Consider the following 12,697-nt stretch of genomic DNA (forward strand, 5'->3'; position numbering starts at 1 on the left):
ATACTACATGGTTCAGTCTAGTTGATCCTTATTGTCAAATTTGTAAAAAATGAAATATTGTTTAATTCAAACAATAAAAAACAAAGAAATAGTGAGTGAGGGACATCAATGACTGTCTCATTTGCATGTCACTGAGTTGTTTATATAACTGTTATGTGAAAAATAAGCAAAACTTTAAAATGTCTATAACTTCTTTATTTCACAACCGATTTTGATGAAATTTTCAGGGTTGTGCTAGTTTGATTTTTCTCTTTCTATTCAAATCAACATTTTTCTGGGGTGGACTTGACCTTTGAGAAGTGGATGTATTCCTAAGTGCTGCTGGGTACCAAAGGTTCCTTGTTTGAATGCTTATTGTTGTTGAATACTTGTAACTTTCCATACCATTAATGTAGAAGGTACAGCTCTAAAAAAAAAAAAAGAATCAATTTTTTTTTTACATTTTTTTTCCAGTTGCTTAAAGGTCAAGTCCATCTCAGAAAATGTAGATTTGAATAAATAGAGAAAAATCAAACTAACATAACGCTGAAAATTTCATCAAAATCAGATGTAAAATAAGAAAGTTATGACACTTTAAAGTTTCGCTTATTTTTCACAAAACAGTGATATGCACAATTCAGTGACATGCAAATGAGGCAGTCGATGATGTCCCTCACTCACTATTTCTTTTGTTTTTTATTGTTTGAATTATATAATATTTCATTTTTTACAGATTTGACAATAAGGACAAACTTGACTGAACCATATAATATTAAACAATGCTAATTGCACGTGTTCAGGGAGGAATTAATCTTTGTTTCACTTGACAACCGGGAGAAAATTAGAATATTTCATATTTCACATAATAAAATACAAAAGAAATAGTGAGTGGATGAATTCATCAGTCTGCTCATTTGCATACCGGCAAGGATGTGCATATAACTATTTTGTGAAATTAAGCGAAACTTTAAAATGTCATAACTTTCTTATTTTACATCCGATTTTGATGAAATTTTCAGTGTTATGTTTGTTGGATTTTTGTCTTTTTATTCAAATCAACTTTTTTTGGGGGTGGACTTGTCCTTTAAATAAAAAATGTGAAAATGTTTGTCCCTGTCAATTTTAATGTTTGAATCATACTTTTAATTGAATTGAACATCAAATCTAAAATTACTTTTCACAAATATCAAAAATTTGGAAAAAGGATGTGAATATGTTTCTTTACCACTGAACACCAAATTTTGACAATTTTTTTAAAAGTCCTTCTGAGTTGAAAAGAGCCCTCATAAGTTGCTGTTTGAATTCAATACATTATGTACTTGGAATGGAAAAAAATCACCCCCATAACAGAAAATGTAATTATATTCCTAGCCTTAAACGATTTCCTTCTTCAAAAGTTCATATCTGATATTGTTTGATCTTTAAATAGTTTTTGGTGGATACTAGATATTAGTCTACCAAGGCAGGTAAAGTAATCATGTGATATTGGTTGTGGGTCTCATTGTCCAGTCACAATCCTTGTATGACAAATACATTCTATTCTACCTAAGATTGGGAGGGGGGGTGGAGAACAAAAATAACATATAGACCTATCCATTTGTTTCTCCCTAATTTTGGGTGAAGATTGGCTTTTGTTTGAAAAATTGATGTTTTTTTTTAAAGTAATTGCACATTTATTCAAAATCAAGTTTTATTATTTTATGTCTGGAATAGCATTGTAACAAATATTGTGTGATTGTGATGGTGGTAGACTTTCCTTATTGATAATTTAATCAGTAAGGTAACTTTGAAAACATAAAACTTTCCAAGCTTTTCAGTCATTTCCTACAATTCAAATGTTAAAGCTACCAATATATTGGTCAGAATATCTTGATCCAAAGGAACAAGTTATGAGGAGACTTATACCCCTTTCATACTGTGCTTTTCCCCGGTGAACTTCACCGAAGTTTGCCAGCGAAGGGGAAAGTGTCCAGTATGAAAGGTACACAGGAGAACTTCGCCGGTGAACTTCGCCAGCGAACTTTTCCACCTCGAGAGGTGGAGAATTTCCCTGGTGAAACTGTTTCCCCGGCAAAGTTCACCGGTGAAACGGCCAGTATATATGAAAGCTAACCGGAGAACTTCTCCTCTTTAACGATGTCAGAGGTCATTTTTTTTCCTCCCCAAAATCCCCTTTACCGAGATTCCGTGCGCTAGCTAGCTGTTATTTCCGTGGCTAAATTATGGAAAGCCACGCTTTATGAGCGATTCAATCATTCCATAGAGTTGAATACCCTCAAAGATACCGTTTGTTTTTTTCACGTAAGATATTTGTTATAAAAGCGTTATTTTACATGCTGAAAATGCGCTTAAAATATCAAAATACATTGATTCTACTTTGTTTTGCTCTTAATATTTTCAAAATATGTTATAATTTAGATTTTTTTACACCTTTTTTTAATCGGTAAGAAGCAATGTTTACAATTTTCTTTTCGTTCGTTCTAATTCTGCATGCACGTGCCGAGTGAGCTGATCAGCAGCAGCTGAGAAGTGTTTACAAGCCGTCATCTCAAAAACTTCACTGATAAAATTAATTAGGTACATGCAATTAATAAGGAGAGAGTACGACCAAAATTCAAATTAAAAAGCGTGTGCTTTCATTGAAACCAGTTACTTTTGCCCGAGCAAATTACCCGTCTACTTTCGCCGGGGAAGAGATGTCAGTGCGAAAGGGTACATTTTTTCTTCACCGGGGAAGTGAGGAATGTGTGCCGTAGAATTTCGCATGGGAAAAATGAAGGGGCCAGTTTGAAAGGGGTATTATATGCTTACTAATTGTATCTCATACTTGTATCACATACTTGTAGCTCATATTTCATTTAAAATTATCTCCAAGATACCTGTTAAAAAACAGTACATACATGAAGGTGTGGATTTTGATGATGATGCTGTGTAAAATCTGGTGCTTTGTTGAACCTGTACAACCAGCTGATGTGTAACATTCCTGATAAGCATTTGTCAAGTGACTCATGCTGACTTGAAGAGAAACACATTCCAATTGTTAAGAGAGTACAATGCCCCTAACCTGACTGATTAGTCGCCATATTTATTAATGCCATCAGAGACCTGGCTACATCTCAAATTAGTCTATGTCTCCTCCCCCATCCTTCCCTACAGTACAAGCCTGGCAACAAGGAGTAGCACCTCTCAGTCTGCTATTAACTAAAACTTTCTGTTTTATCATTAGCGATTGTCATTTGTTATATGTTGATATTTATTCTTATGTTTAATTAGTTTTTAAAGGTCCCTCAAATATTTTGGTAGATTGAGTAGCAAAATCTACCTTGGTTTTATGTTGAAAGGTCTGAGTTAGTGATCTAGGTCTCCAGCCAAATAATGTCACTCTCTCTCTCATTTAGGCTATGAACCAGCAACTTGAGAGCAATCAGTTAGTCCCCAGCTGTTCTTCCCCCATCTTAGTGTTGATTAGTTATCTAATTGATGCTGTAATTAGGCTATGACCATAGCCAGCCAATGACTTTTCCCTTCATAGTAGGTAATGAATAAGTGAGTGATGTTAGAAGCTGGATATGCTATTGCTAGTGGGTTAGGTGACCACGGATATGTAGATGGATGGAATTCAGTACGAGTCAGTCAATGGCATATATAGGCTATACTCCTCTATCCTTCACACAGACTTCACCTACAAACACCATCACTTAAATACCCACCACCCTCATTTCCAATGATATTAGAAGAATGTTCATTAACTAGTGATCGTGGTGTGTTTTATATCTATAAACAAGACAGTTCCTTTGATATAGACCGTTCACACCCTGTTATAATATATCCATCTCCTATTCTAACATTTGCAATTTTTCACGAGGGAATAATATGCTATGATCATTTAAATATATGCTGTTATATTATAACCAATTCGAATTTCATTTGGGGGGAGTATCATTTAAAAATGTAATCAATATGATGATAATGATGACAAATTTGTTTTATTATATTCCCTAACATGATCTTTTTAAAAAACATTTTGGAGCAGAAGTAGAAAGCATTTGGAAAGGTGTTCCAAAACAAATTTTAATTTTTAGGAAATGGAAATGCAGCAGCGCGCTCTTTGTTGTTGCTATACCAGTATATATATGGCAGGGGGAGGGGTATAATTATTTGTGACTGTTAATATAAATTTTCAAGTTTTCAGAGACATCAAACCTTTTTATTTATATTTTTATTATTCAGCATGGCAACAAAGGACAGCAGATCCTCAGACCTCACCGGGACCATACAGCCAGAGTCATTTACATTCATTGGTAAGTTGATTGTTGTATCCATGTTTAACCCTCTGAGAGAGTATGGGGTTTGATTTATCATTAATAAAAAGGTGCATCTTGACTTGCTTGAGCTTTTGAAATGACCTGCTATTTCTCCTATAAAGAAGCCTGTTCAATGAGCTAGCTTGTTAGTCTCCTTAACATTTAAGTAAACGGGATCCTTGACACATTGGATTTCTCTTTAAAAGAATTATTGAAAATTTCAAGCTGTTTATGATGGGACTTCATCAAAAGCAGTTTATCATTCACATGGCATGTGCACTACCCACCAGTCAATCCTGGGATAAATATCACACAAGATTTGCGTTTGTTTTTAAAGCAGAGTTCGGGCTCAAGACTATATCAGGCTATTCTTTAAGTTCCATTTAGAGTCAAACATTGGTCAAGTTGGTCATTAGCATTTGACATTGATAGAAGATCCAGGTCTTGTTGTTTTCTTTCTTGTCATTTAGCTTAGCCTTGGAGCAAGTGATCAGGCCCACTTACTAGAGAGGGTTAATCTTAATTCCAATAGGGGGAAACTGATGAGTTCAAAGGCAACCATACAATTTCTTGAATTAACATGTAAAACATTCAAGTCACTTTGTTTTGTATCCGTTGGTGAAATGTTGATGGAAATTTTCAGAATATTTGTATCTTATTGTTTATCCTACTTAATACTTAAGAATACGATTGAAATTGTCAACCATGGGTTAATACTTGATGTAAATGGAATTCTAATTAGCAATAGTAAATGGTTATGGAATTGTGATGAAATAAGGTCCAATGGATTGTTTCTTCTACAGACACGTTCCAATTCTTTGGATTCAAGGCATTCAGAACCGATAATTCAGAACTTGTATGGTGGGCCTAAGCAGATTGTCAAGGTTGGTTCTTCAAAACACAACTCACACACAAATTATGCTCTAAACTTTATCCTGTTCCATGAAGTTAGGTTTCCCTTAAATATCTTTTCATGACTTACGCTGGCAGTAGAAAATATCAAGTATCATTTCTTTTTTAATTCTCTCTCTCTCTCTCTTTGTGCATTGGAAAGTGTAATGCCAATGGCTAGGTCAGGTGTACTAAAAGCAATGGCAGGGATACCATGAGCAATCTCCTAAGTCAATTCTTGAAACTGCCTTTGAAATTCATTCAATCCTTATATGCTCTTAGAACAAACATTCTAATCCCTGTTGTTTTTAGGGGGGGGGAGGTGGTAAACTTCTTTCAATGGAAGTGCTGCTTAAATTAACTTCACTTCTCTCAATTGTTAAACACTACTTTGAGTGGTTTGTAGACTAACAGAAAATATTTTGTTCAAAGAGAAGATTGATTTTGAAATTTGTGTTCAGTTTTTTTACGTATTCATTGTAGGAATCCCAATATTTATCATACCTGAAAGTGAATAATAATAACTTACTAATATAAATAGAACGACTTGCCCATTGATATGTAGTATTCAAATAGGCCTATAGGCCTATCACATTAAATGAAAACACACCATGAGTAATTGTATAAGTAAAACAATATTTGCAGAATTTTTACACCAAGAATTGGTTCTCAAAAGTGTATAATGGGATTGATGACTCACCTCCCTACCTTTTTTTTAAGGGAAGGGGGGGGGGGGAATATGGGAAGGGAATTTTTCTTCTGGAGGGTAAAGGCATGAGCGCCCCATGATATGCACATTTTCCAAAGCTGAAATGAGATTTGTCTGTCACCTTCAAATGAATTACACAAATTGACTCACTCTCGAATCCCAACGAATTGAGAAATTTGGTGATTTGACTGATTTCCTCTGAAATTAGAGAGATAGAGCAAGTTGAGAGGAGGAAAGAGGACTAGGATGTATCTGAGTTGAAAGTCTGAATTGGGGTTGGTTGGTTCTAACCCTCTCCCTCCCATGGGGTAAAGCTTAGATATCATCACCCATAAACACATGGTATCTCAAAGCAAAGGGACACACCACTAACTGCTTTGCATCATTCACAGACACCTTCATTTCCCCTTCAATCCAACTAAACCTTTCAACTTTCTCTTCTTAAGATCACCTTTATTTATACCATTTTTTGTACCACTAACTGGCTGCCTACATGATTTCCTCATATTAGCAAGTTTGATTATTTCCTCTTTGAACATCAGTTGAAGTATGTGTAGACCAGGGCCCGTCTTACAAAGAGTTACACAAAGAGTTACGATTGATCCAATCAATCTTAACTCTATGGAAATCCATCAGTGTCATAATTTTTTTACAGGAAATTTGCACAATGTCCTTTGTAAACAAAGAAGAACACACCAAATTGTCAAGAAATCAATGAATTTATGGATAAACATTCACATCTAGAATTTTTTTTGAACAAACATGCATTTAACATGTTGACTTTGCTGGCTTTTCCTAGTTGCGATTGATCAGATCAATTGCAACTCTTTGTAAGACGGGCCCCTGTAGGCTATATGTCTGAAAGCTTATATTGTAGCAATTATTGTCAATTTTGGTTTTTGTTTTTAAGGTTTGTAAGTTGGAAAACAGGGTCATTCATTCACTCACTCATTTTTTTAGGTCTCTACAAGTCTCAATAATATCTTTTTGCTACTGATTTTTTCACACACCCACATTTACACATGCTAAAATGACCATGACGAAAATAAATAGCCCTATAACATAGGTGATTTTAGTTTCTATATTTACAGTTATCCATGCATGTTTGATTTGTAGAATAGATATTTCAATATTGGTTGGTAATTGTACTATATCCATTTGTGGTTTTATGACCCTAGCCAGAATTAACTTGTTTGTTTAGAGGATCAGTTTAAGTAATGCCTGTGAACAGGGATTGGTCACTATTGCAAACATTGACCTAAATATGAATGTTTGAGTAAAATAGAATGTGATATGGAATGGGTTTGATATTAGGGTGAGGTTCTTCTATCATGTCATTGTTCAGACCTAGGGGATACATGTAAGAAGCTTCGGATATGAATTCATCTGACACGGTAATTACATAGCACCATCTTGGACCAATTTACCAAACCTATGGGACAATCTCTGCTTACCCGCTTCCTCTTCCGATTTGCCGTATTATTAGAAACTCACGGATCACGGACTTGAAATTATTTGGATGTGCCCATAGCGGACTACTGTCCTACATGACAAGGCCAATCTTGGATTGTGCTCCTTTGATGAGTAAATATCTCTCCTCCCCTCCCTGTGCTCCTTTCTCCTGTCTGACATTTCCAACTTGGCTACACTAGTTAGTATCAGGCAATTAAAGCATTCACCAAAATCACTTCTGATTTCTGATGTGGGCTTGATGCTACTTGGAAATAGAAATTTCTCTAGCTAACAATAGTCTGTGTCTCTTGACTCTGTTCCGAGTATATCTGATGCAACTCGATGGGTTCGTTCGAGTGATTAAACTTGAACTTGGTGAAGTCGTCTCCTACTGTGTAGAGTGACATTGGAAGTAAATTCAGATCAGGCAAATTCACAGGCTATGTGTCAACTTCTTAGCACTTACTAAATAACTAGACCCCGGCTTGGTGGTTGCGCTAGTTCTTGAGTCACTTTTCTCTTAGATCATTCAGTTATTCTGCTACTTTGAAAGCAACACCTGCAAGTCTAGAAAATCTCTTAATGCTAACCTCACCAAGGATTTTGAGGACAGTATTTACCTTGTTTATCAAAGATCTCTCAGCAGTAACAATTCCTGTATATTTTTCTGTTCATGGTTGTGGATACCAACATTTTTCTAACAAGGTATAGAATTTTCCTTGCATTATGTATTGTCTTCCTGATGCCAGATCTTACAGAATGTACTACACAGGGGTAAGTTGAACATCAATAGTATTTAGCTACTCTTCCATCAGTGCTACAGTCAGTATTCTGCAATTTCATTCTGTTTTTCTTCTTTTCTAATTTCAGAGGCATTTTTATTTCATGATTTTATTTTGTTTTACAGTACATTAGGTTTGTTCAGTGTGTGCTGAAATTTGAATTTATTTTTATTTTTAATTGATATAAGGTATGGAATATAACAAATTCTGTGCTTGGTTGATTAAGTCTTACAATTGACTGATAATTGGTCAGCTTGGTCGTGTTTCAGTTCTCCAGTATGGTTTGTCCTCTCCCAAGTAAGATTTTTCTCATCCCTCAATTCTGATGCATCTAGCTTTACCCCTCCAGTTGTTTTTCCACCTGCTGACCCCTTGCGACCCCGTGAAAACAACCTACCAACCACCCCTCTCTATCTTGAGTGGAGGGAATATACCCTATCGGCTTGCCTTAGAGCTAGGCATGTAGGGAGTCCACTCGAGCCCAAAGGTGTACAAGTGGGTTGAGAAGGACTCTTTATATGCCATATCACACAAAGATCAACACTGAAGAAGATTTTTTTTACTAAGATTTGGGATAAAAATTTCAAATTTTGTTGTAAATTATACATTAATATGAATATTTTGGTTACATTATAGTTGGAAATAACTACCATATGTGAATGACCTAGGCCTACATATTTATGTAAACGGAGGTCCTAAATACTATTGATTTGGAGGATATTGACCACCTCACTGTGCTAGTAGGTGGTTCTTATGACATCTACACTTGTAGAAAGTAAATCACATTTACATCCAACTTCATTCACAACATCAAGTCCATTGGGAAATTTTGTTTGATATCCAAACCTAGTTATGAGAAGATTTATTATCCTCTCAGGAGGCACCATTTTCAGATGGGTGTTGTTGACGAAAGCTTGTGTAATGTAATCCTCTATTGAAAAATAAAATCTAGTAAGCATGAGGGAAATAGTTCCATACCTCTATGAGATATAAAAGCTTTATAGATCTTTAATATTAATATCAATAAAGTGATAACAAATCAAGAATATTACAGAAAGATGTGATACAATTTATACATTCAATTCAATTTAATATATCAGCAATTTTAAAAGTATACCAGTACTACCTATAATACACTCATAATACAGCTTTAGAAACGGATTTTAATAGAACAATATTACCTCTGGGGAAATCTCTTATTTCCCTGTTGAAGATCCCTTTTTGGGTAAAACTGAACAGAATACATTATCAAGAATCAAATTCATGTTCTTTTGAGATGGTTAGGAAATGGAAGTCTGAAAATAATGGAACAAGCCTTTTACTAGCCAACTGAATCTAACACTAACGAGTTTCAACTAAAAGCTCTTTTGTAGCATTAATATTTATCTTGGGTGGGATCAGACAAGAAATCACACCTTTATTGATAACCAGTTATGAATATTCAATGAAACTTGCAATATTGCAGGTTTGAATCTAACACATAATTGTCAAAACCTATTAAAGCTCTAATCTAGTAAACTTGACTCTTGATAATGTATTCTGTTCAGTTTTACCAAAAAAAGGGAAATCTTCAACAGGGAAATAAGAGATTTCCCCAGAGGTAATATTGTTCTATTAAAATCTGTTTCTAAAGCTGTATTATGAGTGTATTATAGGTAGTGCTGGTATACTTTTAAAATTGCTGATGTATTAAATTGAATTGAATGTATAAATTGTGTCACATCTTTCTGTAATATTCTTGATTTGTTATCACTTTATTGATATCAATATTAAAGAGCGTTGTGGCCCAGTGGATTAGTCTCCGGACTTTGAAACAGAGGGTCGTGGGTTCAAATCCCAGCCATGGCGTAATTTCCTTCGGCAAGAAATTTATCCACATTGTGCTGCACTCAACCCAGGTGAGGTGAATGGGTACCTGACAGGAATTTATTCCTTGAAATGCGTGTGCGCTGTAATCTTAGTAATTACGGCTGCCAAGCTACAGCTGGGGTAATAATATCCAAGTCCTTTGGAAGTGCATAGAGACATTATTCATAATTGTGATATGCGCTATACTAGAACTGTTAATTATTAATATTATTATCTAGTAAACTTTCAATATTTATTTGATTACTTTACAGCAAACGCGCATGGAGGAGAGGTTAGATGATGCAATCAACGTGTTACAAAAGCATGCCCAGAGTTCTGTCGATTTGGGTCTCCCGGTGGGACCAATGGGTAGTAGTGGGGGTCTTATGCCTGGTGCTACATCTCATTCTGGTTCAGGACCTATGGGGGCTAACATCTCATCATATGCAGGACATACAGGACAGTATCTAGACTCACACATGGTAAGTTACTTTGTCCTCTTCAGGGGCCCATTGCATGTAGAGTTGCATTCAAATGCAACTTGACTTTCAACCAATAAAATGCGAGTATTAGAGACTTGCGCTTGATTTTAAACACAGCTACTTCCGCAATGGTCCCCCAGTACTAACAGCTTAAAAACATTGTTTTGTCCTTCATTCAGGTTTTCATTCGCACTATATCACAGATTCACTATTTTAGAAATCCATATTCGTAGTAAAGAGTTAAATTATTCAAAGAAATTTTTTTTTACCATAAGAAAGGCAGAGATATAGGTGTACCGTCATATAGCTACACTTTTTTTAAATCCCAGAAAATTCCTTTTTAGTGTAAGAGTTTTGAAATAAAACACAGATAATAGGTAGTCATTTCTAAAGTAATTAGCTGCATTGCTCTCATTTTATGAATTCATAAGGATATCTACAACAGTCTTTCATTTCTTTATAACTTAGGGCTTGTGAATTTAAAACACACAAGGCCACTTTTGAAGGCCATCTATACAGGAACATGACCTATAGTATAGTTATGGAGGTATTTTGTACCTCTGTGGTATAGTGGTAAACAAGAACAAGAACTCCCAAAGGATAAGGAAAAGCGTCCCAGGACTATGCAAACACTGGTTTCTAAGTGCTGAGCTGGGAATGAACTTGAACAGCGGAAATTAACTTTGTAGACGTTACTTGTGATCTCTTTTACAGATATTCTGCCAGCTCTACTGGTTTGGTCTTGACTTGAATATATGTGTTTGTATAGCTAGGTATCGGCTGTATATTTGTCATGCATAAATGGCTTTAGTGAAGTGAATCAAAGAATAGGCCAAAATGCTGAGGAAGAGTTTGAAAAATTAATGTGTATAGAGTAGAAAGTAGATTAATTTTTGTTGAGTTTTAAATCAGACTTTTGTCCATTTAGAGATAAAAAGTTTCACTGGACTATGATTAATGAATGTTGATCTTCTATAGAACTATAATATAAAATTGATTTTTCAGATGAATTTTGATATGGAGCTTATTAATACTAAAACATTTATTTTATTTGAAAATGAAAGACAGGAAAGGAAGTAGGACAAAGGATTTATGGAAGATTGATTATCAACTTATAAGCGTAACCTTGTTTCCCAACATTTTCTTAATACCAGGCTAATCGTTTGAAAGATCTTGACTAGCTCTTAATACAAGGGATCTATTAATAAAGAAAACTATGAGGGAGGTATTCTAATATCTTCATCATTTGCCTGGCATGTGTTAGCATGGTGTAAGAAGCACATCAATCCAAGCTTCATCCAAAATACTGTGCAATGGTTCAAAGATGGACTAGTAGTAAGCAGCTGCCATACTAGTCATTGAAACTGTTCAAGTAGCTGGAAAGCTTGACAATTGATGATGGTATGACTCGCTGCTCACTCCCATCTTGACTGCTCAAACTAAATATGATATGATGGCTGTATAGCTATTGGAACAGTACAAAAAAAAACTTGATCTGTACTATTACTTCCTAATAGTGATTCATTGACAAGACTCAAACGATAACCCACAAAAAATGTATTATCTCTATTAAAAAAAATCTTTATATTAGTTATTGTGTTTAACATTTTTATCACTTTGTTTTGTTCCGATTTGTATTCCAATTAAGATTTTTTGAAAGATTTTTTCTTATTGGTTCATCAAGGATGATTGATTTGTTTAGAATATCGTTTATGGCATAGGCCTGAATAAAATTATTAGTGTCAGCATATAAATAAAATTTTGAAGAGAATTCAGATTAGGCCGGAGTCATGTCAGAATCTTTTCGTTCCAGAATCTGCTGGTGTTGCGCTGGTCGGAATCTGGTATCCTGATAAATGAATTCATGAACGGGGAAGTACAAAAAAGTCACAGATTATACAATATTGATTTAATATTTACACAAACATTCATTAAAAAAAAATATGATGAGAAGACCGGAAAAACTTGCCGATGTTTACGTGGCCATCTTGTTCTCTTTGTTAGTAGCTAAGCTACGAGATGCATATAGAGTCTGCCGCCCTCTATATGCATCTTGTAGCTTAGCTACTAACAAAGAGAACAAGATGGCCACGTGAACATCGGCAAATTTTTTCCCCTCTTCTCATATCTATTATGTGGTCACCTGTCATGTAACAAAGAAACCTAGATTATGATTGGTAAGACTGAATAAAACATAGGCCTTCTCTTTAATTATATTAAGATTAATAAGATATTCAGAAGAAGAAAATG

The 12,697-nt window shown here is 34.9% G+C and overlaps 1 protein-coding gene across 1 annotated transcript in view; it reads left to right on the plus strand.

The window, feature by feature from the left end:
- LOC129256790 (transcription factor 12-like) overlaps window positions 1-12,697 on the plus strand; it is a 71,784-nt gene that overhangs the window by 36,187 nt on the left and 22,900 nt on the right. Inside the window, exons 6-8 of the mRNA XM_064097622.1 lie at window positions 4,210-4,280; window positions 5,087-5,167; window positions 10,238-10,447. Of these exons, the coding sequence (XP_063953692.1) occupies window positions 4,210-4,280; window positions 5,087-5,167; window positions 10,238-10,447 (362 nt within the window). The remainder of the gene's footprint in view (window positions 1-4,209; window positions 4,281-5,086; window positions 5,168-10,237; window positions 10,448-12,697) is intronic.

The sequence above is a fragment of the Lytechinus pictus genome, chromosome 3, assembly GCF_037042905.1.
Source record: "Lytechinus pictus isolate F3 Inbred chromosome 3, Lp3.0, whole genome shotgun sequence".
Lineage (NCBI taxonomy): Eukaryota > Metazoa > Echinodermata > Echinoidea > Temnopleuroida > Toxopneustidae > Lytechinus > Lytechinus pictus.